The sequence below is a fragment of the Panicum virgatum genome, chromosome 5K (genome assembly GCF_016808335.1).
Source record: "Panicum virgatum strain AP13 chromosome 5K, P.virgatum_v5, whole genome shotgun sequence".
In the NCBI taxonomy this organism is placed as follows: Eukaryota; Viridiplantae; Streptophyta; class Magnoliopsida; order Poales; family Poaceae; genus Panicum; species Panicum virgatum.
Genome location: NC_053140.1, coordinates 49208480 through 49225252, shown reverse-complemented (window position 1 = coordinate 49225252; position 16773 = coordinate 49208480). Strand labels below are relative to the sequence as shown.

Sequence of the window (16773 nt, the reverse complement as noted above, 5' to 3'; positions counted from 1 at the left end):
AAAAATAAACCAGTAAAGCATACTTTATTACTTCGGGAAATTGAAAATGTGAGTACGAGCAAATGTACAAAAAACTTGAAGTTCTAGGGATAGAAGCGACGTAGCTGTTGTATATTCCAAGCGTTGGTGAGGACTTCGCCTTTTTCGTTTGCCAGCTTGTAGGTGCCGGGCTTGAGCACCTCGGCGATTATGTACGGTCCTTCCCATGGAGGTGAGAGCTTGTGGCGGCCTCTATTGTCCTGTCGAAGCCTCAGCACCAAGTCCCCTTCGTTGAGGTCTCGGCGCCGGACCCTCTGTGCTTGGTACCTTCGCAAGGACTGCTGGTAGCACGCAGAGTGGAGGAGCGCCATGTCTCGAGCCTCGTCCACTTGGTCCAGCGAGTCTTCGCGAGCTCGCTGGTTTCGTTGCTCTTGGTATGTCTTGAGCCTCAGCGATCCGTACTCCAAGTCAGTGGGGAGTATAGCCTCGGCGCCGTAGACGAGGAAGAACGGAGAAAAACCCGTGGCTCTGCTCGGGGTCGTCCTTAGGCTCCAAATGACCGAGGGTAGCTCTGTGAGCCACCTCCGGCCGAACTTGTTCAGCTTGTTGAAGATCCTTGGCTTTAGTCCTTGGAGGATCATGCCATTGGCACGCTCCACTTGCCCGTTCGTCTGTGGGTGTGCCACAGCCGACCAGTCCACACGTATGTGGAAGCTATCGCAGAACGCCAAGAATTTCTTGCCTGTGAACTGGGTGCTATTGTCAGTGATGATCGAGTTTGGGACCCCGAACCTGAAGACGATGTCGGTGAAGAACAGAACTGCTTGCTCGGATTTGATCTTGCCGATGGGTCGAGCCTCGATCCACTTGGAAAACTTGTTGACCGCCACCAGCAAGTGGATGAAGCCCCCGGGCGCCTTCTTCAGTGGACCGACGAGGTCTAGTCCCCACACGGCAAACGACCACGTGATGGGGATGGTCTGCAGAGCATGGGCCGGGAGGTGTGTTTTTCGAGCATAGAACTGGCAACCCTCGCAGATCCGCACGATGTCGGTGGCGTCGGCGACCGCGGTGGGCCAGTAAAATTCTTGCCGAAACGCGTTACCCATGAGGGTACGTGGCGCGGCGTGATGGCCGCAGATGCCAGCATGGATGTCGCGGATCAGTTCCTTGCCCTCGGGGATGGGGATGCATCGCTGCAAGACACCCGAGGGGCTGCGCTTGTGTAGCTCGTTGTCGATCAGAACGAAGGACTTGGCCCGTCTGGCGAGGCACCGCGCCTGAGCGCGGTTCGAGGGTAGGTCCCCTCGAATCATCCAGTCTAGATACTGGACGCGCCAGTCTCGCGAAGCGGGGGCCCCATCGACTTCCATTGCTTTGGCCTCGTCCGCGGAGGTGGTCTCGAAGTCAATGTCCATGGGCTCGACCTCGTCCGCCGGGGAGTTCCCGCTGGAGGGCCCAGCGGACGAGGGGCCTGACTCCGTCGGGTCCTTGAACTCGACGGAGGGCTTGATGACGTCTCGAGCGAAGATGTTCGGGGGGACGGTAGTCCGTCCCGACACGATCTTCGCTAGTTCGTCGGCATCCTCGTTGGACTTACGTGGGACATAATTGAGCTCTAGGCCGTCGAATTTGTCTTCGAGGCGGCGCACTGCATTGCAGTACGCCTCCATCTTCGGGTCGCGACAGCTAGACTCCTTCATTACTTGGTCGACGACAAGCTGAGAGTCACCGCGTACGTCGAGGCATTTGACGCCGAGCTTGATGGCGATGCGAAGGCCACTGAGAAGGGCCTCATACTCCGCCATGTTGTTAGAGGCGGGGAAATGCAAACGTATTACGTACTGCATGTGTTCTCCGAGGGGTGAGATGAAGAGTAGGCCGGTTCCAGCGCCGGTTTTCATCACCGACCCGTCGAAGTACACTGTCCAGCATTCGCCCTGGATTTGCGGTGGAGGTAGCTGAGTGTCCGTCCACTCAGCCACGAAGTCGCCCAAGATTTGGACTTGATTGCCTTGCGGGGGGGGGGCGTAGGTGAGTGTTTCTCCCATCGGCTCCACATACCATTTGACAATTCTTCCCTCGGCTTTCTGGTTGCGGGCTATCTCTCCCAAGGGGAAAGACGAGACCACGGTGACGGGGTGAGCCTCGAAGTAGTGGCGCAGCTTGCGCCGAGCCAAAACCACTGCGTAGAGCAGCTTCTGAATCTGCGGATAGCGTGTCTTAGTTTCAGACAACACCTCGCTAATGTAGTACACCGGCCGTTGGACGGGCAATGCATGGCCCTCCTCTTGTCTTTCGACCACGATCACCGCGCTGACCACTTGGGTCGTCGCGGCTACGTACAGATAGAGGGGCTCGCTGTCCGTAGGTGGTGTGAGAATGGGGGCGCGAGTGAGCGATGCCTTCAGCCTTTCGAGGGCTTCTTGAGCTTCGGGGTCCACGCGAAGTGCTCGGTTTTCCTCAAGAGTCGATACAGGGGTAAGCCTTTCTCGCCGAGACGCGAGATGAACCGACTAAGGGACGCCAGGCATCCCATAACCCTCTGTACCCCCTTTAGGTCTCGGATCAGTCCCATCCGAGTGATGGCCGAGACTTTGTCAGGGTTGGGTTCGATGCCCGCTGGGAGACGATGAAGCCCAAGAGCATGCCTCGAGGCACCCCGAACACGCACTTCTCGGGGTTAAGTTTTACCCCTTTGGCTCGTAGGCAATCGAATGTGATCCTGAGATTAGCAACCAGGTCGTCCGCCTTCCTGGATTTCACAACGATGTCATCGACGTATGCCTCTACGCTGCGCCCTAGATGGTCTACGAAAACGTGGAGCATACACCTCTGGTATGTGGCTCCGGTGTTTCTGAGGCCAAAGGGCATCGTGACGTAGCAGTACATGCCGAAGGGTGTGATAAAAGAAGTCGCGAGCTGGTCGGACTCTTTCATCTTGATTTGGTGGTAACCGGAATAAGCATCAAGAAAGGATAAGAGTTCGCATCCCGCGGTAGTGTCTACAATCTGATCGATTCGTGGCAAAGGAAAGGGAACCTTCGGACATGTCTTATTTAAACTAGTGTAGTCTACACACATCCTCCAGTTTCCACTCTTTTTCTTCACAAATACTGGATTAGCTAGCCACTTGGGATGGAATACCTCTTTGATGAATCCGGCCGCCAGAAGTTTCTGCAACTCCTCGCCGATCGCCCGGCGCTTGAACTCGTCGAAGCGTCTTAGGCGCTGCTTCACCGGCTTGGAGTTGGGTCGGACATCAAGAGAGTGCTCGGCGACCTCCCTCGGTATGCCAGGCATCTCCGAGGGGCTCCACGCAAAGATATCTACGTTGGCGTGGAGGAAATCGACGAGCACCACTTCCTATTTGTCGTCGAGGGTGGCGCTGATCTGCAACGCCTTGTCGTCGGAGTGGCTCGGGTCGAGGGGCACCTTCTTGATACCCTCAGCGGGTTCGAAGCTCCCGGCGTGTCGGTGCGTGGAGTCCAAGGCCTCGCTCGCCATTTTGTCGAGGGTGGCTACGAGGGCCTCGTCCTCCGCTTGAGCTTCCGCGCGCTCAACGCACTCGACGTCGCACTCGTAGGCGTGCTCGAACGAAGAGCCGATGGTGATGACGCCCTTCGGACCCGGCATTTTGAGCTTGAGGTAGGTGTAGTTGGGGACGGCCATAAACTTGGCGTAGCAAGGACGACCAAGGATGGCATGATAGGACCCTCGAAATCCCACCACCTCGAAAGTGAGTACCTCCTTGCGGAAGTTGGCTGCTGTGCCGAAACACACAGGCAGATCGATCTGGCCGAGGGGTTGGACCCGCTTCCCTGGCGCGACGCCGTGGAATGGTGACTTGCTGGGGCGGAGCTTGTCCAGCCCGATCCCCATGAGCTCCAAGGTAGGGGCGTACATGATGTTGAGGCTGCTGCCTCCGTCCATGAGCACCTTGGAGAAGCGAGTGTTGCCGATGATGGGGTCGACAACGAGTGGATACCGTCCCGGATGCGGGACGTAGTTGGGGTGGTCCTTGCGGCCAAAGGCGATGGTATCCTTCGGCCAGTCGAGGTAGGATGGCGTGGCTTTGGTGACGGAAAAGACTTCGCGGCGCTCACGCTTGCGCTGCCGAGAAGTCATATTCGTCATTGCTCCTCCAAAGATGAAGAAGGCGTTCTCCACTGGGGGGAACTCGTCATCTCCACCTTTGTCGCCCGCATCCTTCTTCTTGTCTTCGTCGCGATGCGCGACGCGGTTGTAATACTTCTTGAGCATTTCGCACTGCTCGAGGGTATGGTTGACCGGGCCCTTGTGGTAAGGGCACGGCTTCTTGAGCATGTCGTCGAATTGGCCACCACCACCTCGAGGGGGGCCTCGAGGCCCTTTGCGGTCTGGGGCGGCAGCGAAGGCCTCCTCGGAGTCCTCTGCCCGCCCCGGCTCACGCTGGTTTGGTGGGACCGGCTTCTTTCCCTTCCTCCCCCGCTTCTGTTTCTTGGCGGGGGCATTGGGCTTGGCATTGCTGCCCTCCGCGGGCGCATCGTCCTTGCGCTTGCTCGATTTGTCGTCGAAGATGGCACCAACGGCCTCCTCACCGGCGGCGTAGTTGGTGGCAGCGTCGAACAGCTCATTAGTGTTGACGGGTCGGCTTCTCGCGAGCTCATGCACCAGGTTCCTGCAGGTCGTACCCTCGAGGAAAGCGTTGATGACCTCGACGTGGGTGACACTAGGGAGCTCGGTGCACTGCTTGGAGAAGCGTCGCACGTAGTCACCCAGGGACTCGCGAGGCTTCTGGCGACACCCTTTGAGATCCCAGGAGTTCCCAGGGCGCACGTACGTGCCATGGAAATTGCCCATAAAGATATGGACCAAGTCGGCCCAGTTGTGGATCTGATCCGCAGGTAGGTGCTCGAGCCACGTTCGTGTGGCGTCGGCAAGATGAAGAGGGAGGTTTCGGATGATGACCGCGTCCTCCGTCGCGCCGCCTAGCTGGCACGCTAGGCGGTAGTCATTGAGCCAGATTGCAGGATCAGTCTCGCCCGAGTATTTGACGAGGGTGTTGGCTTGTCGAATGCGTGGGGGAAAAGATGCAGTTCGAATCTCCCGGCTGAACACCCGGGTGCCCGGAGGCTCCGGTGACTCACCCCTGTCGTGCTCAGGGTCGAAGCGTCCACGCCGTCGAGGGGTGTACCTCCTGCCATTGATGACGTTGCGGGCGTCGCCGTCGCCAGCGTGCCCGCGAGTATCACGGATTCGCTCCCTTACGGGAACTCTTCCGATGCACTCGTGCACCGAGGGTGCCCTCGCGCCGGGCGCTATGGCTGCCTTGCCCTTCCCCGCTGGGGGTGTGTGCACAGAAACCTTGCGGTCCTGATGCGCAGTCCCATCATGCTGCTCCGGAGCCTTCGAGCGCATACGAGACGCAGAACTCTCGGCCTGCTGCACGGCAGCTCGCTCGATGAGCTCCTGTGCCTCGCGGCGCAGGTTGCGGCCCGAAGGCGTCGATGGCTCGGGCATGGCTTGAAGTAGATAGGCCGTAGCGACGAGTTTTTCGCCGGCCGTCTTCAGTTCCGGGGATTTGTCGACGTTGTCGTCAGCCAGGATGCGCTCCCGGGCAACACGTCCCGCCGCCTGGGCGTGTGCACCACGCACGGTACGCTGCTGCTCGAGTGCGGCGCGTATCTCCTAGGTTTGTTGACGCTGCTCGTCGAGCTTGGCTTGAAGCTCGTTGAGCTGCGCCAGTTGAGCTTGTCGCGCCGCTGAACTTGACGAGGAAGGGGCTGCAGGCGGGACCATCGGTTGCTTTGCCCGCACGTCCGCCCCGCCGTCCCCGTCGTTGGCTGGAGCATTGTCGTCTTGCTCGTCCGCGAGGTCCGCCATGAAGCATTCCCTGGAAGGATCGAAATCCCCCTCGCTGGAGTCTTCGGAGCAGGTGAGGCAGTAAGCCGTCGCCAGCTGGAACGTGCGGAGAGCGTCGGGGTCGCGGACCCCGGAGTAGTCCTCGGCCTCCTCGGCCGTGAAGTTGTTCATGAAGAAGTCGATGTCGTCGGCGATCGAGCTCGCCGTCTCGGGGTAGGATTCGTCAGGGGACGACGCGATGAGGCTGCGAATCGACCGAAGATGATGACCTAGCAGATCCTCATGCTTGATGAAGTTAGCACTGGTTGACGAGGCGTGGGCGGCAGCATTGCGTATCCCGAAGGGGAAGGGCGACGCCGAAGTCGAGTCCCCCCGGGAGGCGCTAGTGCTGCCGCGGTAAGGATGGCAGCGGATCGGTTTCGGGGCGGGTATCCGCGGTTTTCGGGTTTTCGGGTTTCGGGTTCGGTTTCTAGTTTTTACCCGCGGATTTGCGGTTTCGGGTACCCGAAATATTTCGGGTTTGGGGCGGATCTGTAAATAAATCCGCGGAGCTCCATCGGGCCCCCGAAAATTTGAGTCCACAGCCCACTAACAGCCCATTTAGAACCCTAGCTATATAAACTGAGTCAGTGAGTCGTCATCCCGACCCGAACCCCCACCCCCACCCCGCCTCGGCGCCTCCGCCTGGAGTCGTCATCCGGTCATCCCTCCCCCCCATCCCCAACGGCCCAACCCCTCCCGACCCGACCCCCCCCCCGCCTCGGCGCCTCCGCCTGGGCGCCTGGCCGCCTCGGCCTCCCCCCGACGGCCCGACCGCCCGATCCGGCGATCCCGAAGCCCCGAACCGGCGAACTCCAGCCCCCCACGCCGCCGAGATCCGGCCCTCCATGCCGCCCAGCTTCGGCCTCCCACGCCGCCGAGCTCCGGCCCTCCAACACCGCCAAGATCCGGCCCTCCACGCCGCCCAGCTTCGGCCTCCCACGCCGCCGAGCTCCGGCCCTCCAACGTCGCCGAGCTCCGGCCCCCCACGCCGCCGAGCTTCTCAAGCTCTCCATGCACCGGAAGGCGAGCTCCAGCAGCATCTCGAGCGCGCGCTCCGCGGCGGGCGTGCGCGCGAGGTGCGGGTCGAGCACGTCGGCGGCGGCGCCGCCGATGAACCTGGCCATGGCCCAGCGCGCGGTGAGGCGCTCCTTCATCTCGCGCTTGGTCTCGATGGGGCGGCGCGCGGAGGCGAGCTCGACGAGGAGGACGCCGAAGGAGTAGACGTCGCTGCGGTCGGTGAGCTGGCGCCGCACCGCAGCCCTGCACTCATCCGGATCCGGTGGACCGGCGCCGCACCGCAGCCCTGTCGGAGTCGGACTCGCCCATCCCCTAGACCCCTACCCCGCGCCGCACGCCCTGTCGCCCATCCCCTACCCCGCGCCGCGGCATGGACCTCCTGGAGAGCTCTCGGAGGAGGCAGCCGCGACCGGATTCCAGGAAGGACATGGCGCCACGAGCGGTGCCGCTTCGGGCCGCTCGCTCGCTCGCCGCAGGCTGCCGGGGGCCTGGCCACGCCGCCGGCCGCCGCCTCGCCTAGGATTCGGCGGCTGGAGCTGGGCCCTGGGGAATTGGGAGCGGGAGGGCAGAGAGCGCTCGGCTCGGCCGGTCGGATTATCCGTTCGGTTTTGGGTATCCGCGGTTTTCGGTTTTGGGTTTGAATTTGTACCCGAATAGGAGTTCGGGTCGGGTTCGGTTTTCAAGTTCGGGTTTCGGTTTTGGGTGCCCAGATACTCCACCCGAACCGAACCCGACCCGTTGCCATCCTTATGCCGTGGGCACAGGTGCCGGCGCAGATGACGCCGAGGCACGCGATGACGAAACGGTGGCCCCATTGGGCGTGATGCTGAGTTGCGACATGCCAGCCTCGACCCACATGGGGGAGCTGTGACATGCCGCACGACGACGCTCCGCGCGTGCTTGTCGCAAACGCCGACCCGAGCGCCTGTTGCGCCGGGCTGGCGAAGTCGGAGCGATGGGGTTGCGTCCGGGGGAGAGGAGCTGCATGAGGTAACCGTTGCCGGTTGCCCTGAACTCGAGACTCCCGAACGAGATCACGCGTCCCGCTGGGAGCGGATCCGAAACACCCATAGGGTATGGGTTGGATCTGCTCGCCATCCCTGGAGATCAAATGGGAAAAAGAGAGAAAATGTCACGCAGCGAGCCCCTACCTGGCGCGCCAACTGTCGGTGTCCCGACCTGGGGGCCTGGATCCCAACTAGTAAATGCTGCGTGTTTCCTCGTCCCAGATGATGATGCAAGAGGCAATCACAGTAACGCACGGTTTATCCTAGTTCCGGCCGCGGGGCCGTACGTCCAGCAAAGGGGGTGTGCGAGGGCACTGTATTATCTTGCACCCGGAGTGCTTGTAGTAGGGGATACAAGCGAGGCGAGAGAGGGAGGGAAGCTCCCAAGTCACTGCTAGGAGTGGAGTCGGTTGAGATGAATGCTCAGTAGTGCTGAGAGTTCTCTTGTGAGATAGAAACCAGAGAGAGAGACTAACTAGCCAGCAGCCTAGAGTCCAGTTAGAGCCCAGAGAGGCTTAAAGGGGGTCCGCCTCCTCCTTTTATAGTCACAAGGAGGGGGCGGCGTACACGAGTGTAGGGGCGCGGAAGTCGTCGTTTTCCCCTGAATCGCGGGTACAGTGGTCGAACACTGTAGGAAGTACACTGTGGGAAGGCGACGCGCGTCGCAGTCGTCATGGACATTGTCCTTGGTCCTGTGAAGATCGCGCCGGTCGTCCTGCAGTGTCCCGCAGGCGGCGTGGTGGTCCCGGACCCCCTGGTGGGAGTGCGGGCGTGCACACTAGAAGGTCCGGGGGACACGTGGAAGTCCCGGACCCCTTCCCCAGTGGGAGGCGAGTCCGGATGGTCGGCGTCGGCAGAACAGTAATGGGAGCAGTGCCGAGCCCATCTTGTTCCGCGTGCAGGTCCCAAGGCACTGCTACAGCATCCGGGATGGCGGAATGGTGACCGGAGTCAGCGGATGGGGACCCCGGTCACATCCACTGTGGGAGTGGCAGTCTGACGCCGCCCGTCCTTTGAGCCGTGGCGGAGTGGCTGGCCTTTAATGCCTTCGTACGGCGGTCGGTTGGGCGGCGGGGCCGTTTGTCCCTTGTGCCGAGAGACGGCCTCGAGCGAGGCGGAGATAAGTCACCCGCTTGAGGGCGGATCCGCTACCCTCGAGCGAGGCGGAGATAAGTCACCCGCTCGATGGCGGATCCGCTACCCTCGAGCGAGGCGGAGATAAGTCACCAGCTCGAGGGAAGATCCGCTACCCTTGAGCGAGGCGGAGGTGAGTCACCTGCTCGAGGGCAGATCCGCTACCCTCGAGCGAGGCGGAGGTTGTCCGTCTGGCCCGAGAGGGACCCTCGAGCGAGGCGGAGATCGTTCCGCGGGTTCGAGGGGGGATGTGAATGGGCCGCACGCTGGGCTTCTTTGAGTCCCTTCCTTTCTTTCGAATGGGAGGCAGGTCGTGGGCCTTTGTGGGCCCAGTTATTTTAATAGGTGTTTTGTGTTTTTGGAGCGATCTTAGTACCCCAATTAGGGTATCCCTAATTGTGATACCCGACACGTACATATATAAGCTTTCACAGAACAAAAGTTATTTTGCATATAAGTTGTTACTACAGTAAACTGATATACACATAAGTTGCTAAAGGAATATCACATAAGTTACTACCAGTTCACAAACATTGTCAAAATATATGCAAGTGAGGTCTAGTTTTGTTCGTCTCGTCGCATAGAACACAACAATGTAATTGTTCTTGAAATGAAGTTAATATAAAGAAGATAAAATATTTTTTATATAAATATTATTTAATAAAATAGCATGCAAGACTAACTAGGGATGGAGGGGGAGGACGCGAGGGAAGTGTGGGCTGCTGCACAGCAGGCTCATGATACGCACGATAATATGGGGATAGAGGGGAAAGATCGGTGGCCTGTTGGGCTAGAGAGTCTCCAGTGCGACCGATCGTCCATCAGCTTTTTTTCTTTTTTTTATTAGTATAGTATCCGTGTGTTTCTACGGGTAAATATAATAAACTCATGTAATACCAATAATTTTGTGTTCATTCAGTTTATATACAGACCGTGCTGACATTGATTGTTCGTGTTCCGATTGTGATTCCAATTGATTTGTCCGCGTTTCGATTATGATTCAGATTGATTTGTCCGGATTCCGATTAGGATTCCGATTGACAGGAAAAAAAACATTGCTTGCTTTAGAAATAGTAGAGATAGAGATCTGAAATTCTTATTGAACACCCCTTAATTCTATCTTAATAGCAAATATGCCCGTGCATTCCTACAGCCAAAAATCTTGGATCATGGCTGATTTTTTACGATAGGTTTTATTTCACATAAATTTTATTGTGTTTTCACCTTCTCATTGTATCTATATTTGAGTCTGTTTTGGTTACAAATAGCACGGTTGTTTGATTCTTATTATATACATTTTTGGTCCACTCATCGATGATACATGTTGGACCAAATCAAAATTTATGGTAGAAATATTGCATGATTTAGTAATATAGCCAAATATGCCGGTGCATTGTTATAGTACTATAGTGTTATAGTGGTGGATGTGATTAAGTAAAAATATGATTCAAACACTCCTCAATTACACCCAACCATCCCAGAGCCCACTAATCTAACCAATCTATCTACCGTCATCCTGTATCTCAAAAAAAAAAAGTAAAATGTACTGGGGGTCCTTAAATTAGTGAGGGTGTGTCAAGTAGGTCCACGAACTCCGAAAATACAGATTCGGCCCCCTAATCTAATTAAGTGTGTCACTGGAGGTCCAAAACCCCTTTGACCGGGTCTGACCGCCAACGTGGCCCGCCACGTCGGTCCTCCGCCGCTCGCGACGCTGGCACACCGCTCCTCGCCACGCCGACAGGCCGGAGCTGCTGCCGGCCTCCCGCGCGCCGCCGTCGTGGAGCGCCGTCGCCCGCCTCCGCCATGGCCGCCGCCGTGTGCGTGCCGGCGTTGTCGCTCCCCGGCGCGGTCTCCAGCCCGCCGTGAGAGCAGCGAGGGGGCGCGCCCGCCGCAGGCCGCCGAGCCGCGAGGAGGGGCGCCGGCCAAGGCGCCCGCCGAGGAGGTAGGAGCATCGGATCCCGCGGGATCCAGTCTGCACCGCCCTCCCCGCTGCCCTCTGCGAACGCCATCCGCGCAAGCCGTCCTCCGCGAACGCCGCCCTCCTCCAGATCCCGGAGCTCGGTTGCCGGAGCCGCCGCCGCCCGCTCGAGGAGCCAAGCCGCCGGGGGGCAGGAGCGGGTACCGCGAGCTCCACCGCCAGGGGGCAGGGGCTAGCGCCGGCCCGCGCGCGCGCGGAGCTCCGCCGCGCACCCGCGCGCCATGGCCGCCGCGGCCCGCGCGCCATGACCGCCGTCCCGCCGCCGCGCATGGTCTCGCGCAGGCCGGGGGCGGAAGAAGAAGGGAGGAGAGAGGGAGGAGGCCGACATATGAGCCCCACATGTAAGCATCCACATCACGAGCGGCGGAGGACCGACGTGGTGGGCCACGTAGGCGGGCAGATCCGGTCAAAGGGGTTTTGGACCTCCAGTGACACACTTAATTAGATTAGGGGGCCGAATCTGCATTTTCGGAGTTCGTGAACCTACTTGACACACCCTCGGTAGTTCACCCAGTGCATTTTACTAAAAAAAATCTTCCGTCATCCTGATCCCCTTCGTTCCCCTCTCGTGAACAGGAAAAAAAACCCGTCGTCTGGCCTTCTCTCTTCGCCGCCCACCGAGTGCTTGTTCCTGCTGCACCCCTACCTGCGCATTGCAGGTTCCAAGCGCCGCCGGCACCCCGTCCCTTCGCATCCGGCCTTCTCTGCAGCCGCGCGGAGTCGTGCCAAGAAGATCCCCATCTCGGACACCGGCGAGCCCACCGCCGGAGTCCGCGTCACCGACCATGGCCTTGCCTACCGCCTCGATGGCGCGCCATTCGAGTTCCAGTATAGCTACACCGAGGCCCCACGCGCGCGCCTCGTCGCCCTCCGCAAGGCCCTCTTCCTGCCATTGGGGCCCGAGGCCACGCCGCGCTCCTGGACGGGGAGGAAGCCGATGCCCAAGAGCCACAAGGAGCTCCCGGAGTTCGACTCGTTCGTGCTGCCGCCGGCGGGCAAGAAGGGGTTGAAGCCCGTCCAATCGCCGGGGACGTTCCTCGGCGGGATGGAGCCGAGGTACCAGGCGTCCTCCAGGGAGGAGGTGCTCGGGGAGCCCCTCGATGAACGGATCGATCGATGACGAACGGGACGAGGAGCCCCGCGGATCGGGACAGGGGAACGCGTTTAGGCCCACCTGTCATTGACAGGTGACGTACCAAGTCAAAGGTACCGTAAAAACGGTCCACTTTTTTAAATAACAGTGCCCGTGCATTGCTACGGGTAGTATAGTAGACCTACTCATCCTAAAATGTGAGTTATCCTAGAAATTTTAGAACAAATTAACAAAAAAAAGTAAAATGACTATATTTGTTCTTATTTATTATCTATGTTTGGTACTAATTGATTCTTGCATGCACATGCATTTTTTTAAATAGAGTAAGATTATTTTTAGGGATAAATTTTGAATCCTATAATGCCTTGTTTTTTGGGTGGAGGGAGTACGTAATATCATCAACTCTATTTTCATTCACTTGATGTACAGGTTGTGTCGAGACTATTGAAGATATTGATTGTCCATTTTTCAATTGGAATTTCGATCGGCGTCCTGATTAGGATTCGAATTAATTTGTTCGGACTCAAATTAGAATTCCGATGGATAGAACAAGTAAACATTGTTTACTTTAAAAATAGTGGGACAGTGAGATAGAAATATAGATAGGCAATTATACCCGTATGCATGGTTCGCCGTAGATATAAACTACTTCAGATGATGTCAGCATTCAATGGTGCTAGGTCAGGGGGCACGGACTTGCTTGACAGCCATAGCCCATAGGCGAAGCTCGTTGCGTCGCCAGCGCTAGGATGAAGCGCATATCGATCAGACAGGCCCGACCTCGGACCTCGCGTAGATGGGGTCAGGCGGTCAGCCCTTCCGAAGCAGGAGGAACCGCCTTTGCTCCACTAAACAAACAAACTGGGCTGTACAGGCCCAGCGGCCCATTCGACCTCGCGCTACCGGGCGACACGGCGACGACACAATCCCGCCGCGGCCGCCGCCGCCGCCACCGCAGCAGGCAGCACTCTCACGCGCGGTGAAGCGGCAACCAAGCAACGCCGTCCCCGTCCGTCCACTACGTCAGGTTACCCGTGCGCCGTGCTCATGACACGGCGCGTTTGCTGTCGCGCCCAGGCGCACGCCCCCGGCTCCTGGGCTCGGCGGCCAGCCGTCCGCAGCACCGGGCCCGGCTGCGCGTGCGCCCCCTCCTCCTGTGTCTGCAGTGCGGGGCGTGCGCGTGCGCATCGTCCAGTCCAGCATGGTCTGTTTCTCTCCTCTCCTCTCCTCTCCTTGAGACATCACCGTCTGCAGCATAGGATTCCCGTTCCCGTGCGCCATATCTTTCTCACCACCGGGCGTCCGGCATCCACCTGGGTTGGGGGCAAGAAAAATGTATGGATGCATCGAAGCAAAGCGGCAGGAGACCATTTTTACTGGGTTGGGTTGGGTATAAGGAAGAAAAAGATTAGAGTTGAGAAGATCCAACGGATGAGATAGTTTGGACGAATCTTAAACACTGGAAAGTGGGGAAGAAAAAATCTTCCAAAAAATATATAGAATTTCTGGGTCGAAGCCCAGGACCCGCCTTTGGTCTACTAAACAAATAAACTGGCCTGCCCAGGCCCATCGGCCCATTCAACCTCGCGCTACCGGGCCGACACGGCTGCCACCGCACCACTCGCGCGCGAGTTTTTTTATATATTTTTTCGATTTATCAAAAATATATGTCGTGATTTTTTTTTTCAAAAATGTCACCCAGCCGCCGGTTCATCCGGCGGAAGGTTATTACCGCCGAATGAACCGGCGGTAGAATCGTACCGCCGTGGGCCGTGGTGGGCCGGACATTACCACCGGTTGAAACGGCGGTAGGTAGAACCTACCGCCGTTTCAACCGGCGGTAAGTTCCGCGTATTAAAACCGCGCGCGGCCGCTCCCCCAGCGCCACCGCCCGCCCGCCCGCTCCGCCCACGCCGCCGCCCGCCCGCCCCGCCGGCCGCGCGCACGCCCCCCCCCCCCCCCCCCGCGCCTCCCGCACGCGCCTCCCGCACGCGCGCCGGGCTTTGCCGGCGGCGCGGCTCGCCAGCGCTCTCCCGGCCGCCGCACCGAGGCGGCGCTCGCCACTCGGATCGCAGGTACATTTTAAAATTTAATTTTAGTAATAATAGTTGGTAGATTAGAATTAGAAATATTAGTGATTTTGAATATAGTTTTATGTGTAGAAATAGTTTTACTAAATATTAGTGATTTGAAAATAAATTATTTTGATACAAAATCGTAGAACATGTAATTGAAAATATTAGTTTACATACGAATATAATTGAAAATATTAATGAGTTCAAACAGACATATTTGTCTCATAAAAATATTATTAATTAACATTATATTACAGAAAAATAGAAATTGTTGTCAGTAATAAAAATTGTAGAGAAATAATTAAGATATATGTAAAAATAGCAGAATTATTTTTTAGTGTTGATTAAATTCTAAGGAAGAGTAATTATTGTCGTAAATATTAGCAGGCATGTCAGATGATTTGTATTTTCAAGTGTTCTATGGGTCAGGAGAAGTTAGATATGGTCCTGAAGGGGTAGATTTGTCAGAGTTTAGCTCGATCACAAAAAAATACCCCGAGCTAGAGAGAGGACTTGGATTTCAATATCCAATTGGCTATTTAAAGCTTTTGGCCTTAGTCGAGATGAACATGAGATCTCTGTCATGGCAGTGGTCAGTCGAAGGGAACCAGTATTTTGGGAGCTATTGCCGCTTGAAGGGACGCAAAACTGGAGGAACTATGTCAATATAAGTAGTAGCCGAGGCTTACCGCTTGTGTTGTTTGTTCAAGCATTCGAGAAGATTAGTTTTAGAACTAAAGCGGGCGGGGATCATGAAGGCCAGGGAGATATAGTATCGGAAGAAACTGAGACGATGCATGAATCTCATGAAGAAGGTGGTGAACTCGAGATTTTAGAAGATGATAGACATGCTGCACACGAACCTCGTCAAGCAAATGGTCAGGCTGATGAAGGGGAAAACATTCCAGAGATAGTTGAAGAGTTTCATAGGGAGGGTGAAAAACAGCACAATGCAATGAATGATGACTCCTCGGATGATGATGATGATGATGATGATGATGATGATGATGATGATGATGATGACGGAGATTATCATGTCCCACACAACTGGTCCGGTTATGATTTTTCAAAATTAAGTGTAAATGAAGGTGAAGCGGTGCCTTGGGAGTACAGGCAAAATGAGGTATGCATCTGTTCGGTGTATGCCAACAGTGACAACATGAAGGAAGCTATAAAACGTTGGTCGACTCTCTCTTTGCAAAGACAGTTCAAAGTTGTCAAGAGCAGTCCGAGAACATATGACATGCGTTGTGTGAGAAGCGAATGTCCTTTCAGGGTGTATGCTTCTATGGGCAAGTGGCAGAATTTCTGGGAGGTCAAAAAAATTGTGGAGCACATATGCCTGCTTGAAAAATTAGAACCACAGCACCGCAACCTCAGTGCAGGTTTCATAGCTAACTACATGTACCCTTTGATCGTGGACAATCCTAGTTATGAACCTAAGTCAATTATTTGTGCTGTTGAGGAGGAGTTTAAATATAAAATTAGCTACAACAAAGCTTACAGAGCGAAACAGAAAGCGCTGCAGATGAGGTGGGGGACGTATGAAGCTTCGTATCACAATATGCCGGCATTGCTGCACACTATATGTGTTAGAAATCCTGGTAGCTACTATGATTTGAAAACGTATCCATGTGCCCAAAAGCCTGGAAAGCAGGTACTCCAACGGTCGTTCTTGGCCTTGGGCGCTTGCATTGAGGCGTTTCCGCACTGTCGGCCAGTCATTTGTATAGATGGGACATTTTTGACAGGAAGGTATAAAGCCACAATCCTCACAGCTGTTGCAGCTGATGGTAACAGACAATTGTTGCCTTTGGCAATTGCCTTTGTGGAGAAAGAATCAGGAGATACTTGGTATTGGTTTTTGCAGAGGGTGAAGCAGATGATTGTCAAAGATGTAGAGAACGTGTGTTTGATTCATGATCGGCACAAGGGTATATTACAAGCAATCGATGAAATACAGAATGGTTCTACTGAGCGTAGTAGGACTGCACTTTGGCCGGACCTAAAGAGTAGGTGGTGCATGAGGCATATGGGGGCAAACTTTCATACCCAGTTCAAGAACAAAATCCTTATGAAGCTATTCAAGCGGTTATGCAGCCAGAATCAGGAAAGGAAATTCAACTTCCTATGGAAAAAATTGGATGAGCTAACAAAAAAGCAAACGGCGGAGCTAGCGAAGAGATCTGTCAATACAGAGGAGGACGACCAGGTCTCGCTTGAAGACGTGGGCTTGGACGGTCCGAATGTCAGGCGCAAAAGGAGAAGGGCAATTAAGACATTCTCTGAGTGGATTGAGCACGAACAAAAAGAGAAATGGGCTTTATTGTTTGATGAAGGAGGTGCTAGGTACGGTTTAATGACTACGAACCTAGCCGAGGTATATAATTGGGTGCTGCGTGGTGTAAGATCATTGCCACTTGTTGGGATCGTGGAGTTCTTCTTGTATCGCACTTGCGAGTACTTCAGGGACCGTTACGCTGTGGCACAGAAAGATATGGTCGATAATCGCAAAGTTTACGGATACAGGGTTACGGAGTATATGGAGGAAGCTTTCAAAAAGACCCGTTTACATCGGGTGACTCCAGTTGGCTCTATGGA

The 16773-nt window shown here is 56.0% G+C and overlaps 1 protein-coding gene across 1 annotated transcript; it reads right to left on the bottom strand.

Moving 5' to 3' along the window:
- Positions 1-6524: 6524 nt before the first annotated feature.
- Positions 6525-7232, bottom strand: LOC120710180 (putative proline-rich receptor-like protein kinase PERK6). The gene is made up of 2 exons (XM_039995836.1): positions 7207-7232; positions 6525-7125 (listed from the first exon to the last, which is right to left on the bottom strand). The coding sequence occupies exons 1-2, from the start codon at positions 7230-7232 to the stop codon at positions 6525-6527; spliced, it is 627 nt and encodes a 208-aa protein (XP_039851770.1).
- Between the last annotated feature and the right edge of the window lie 9541 nt (positions 7233-16773).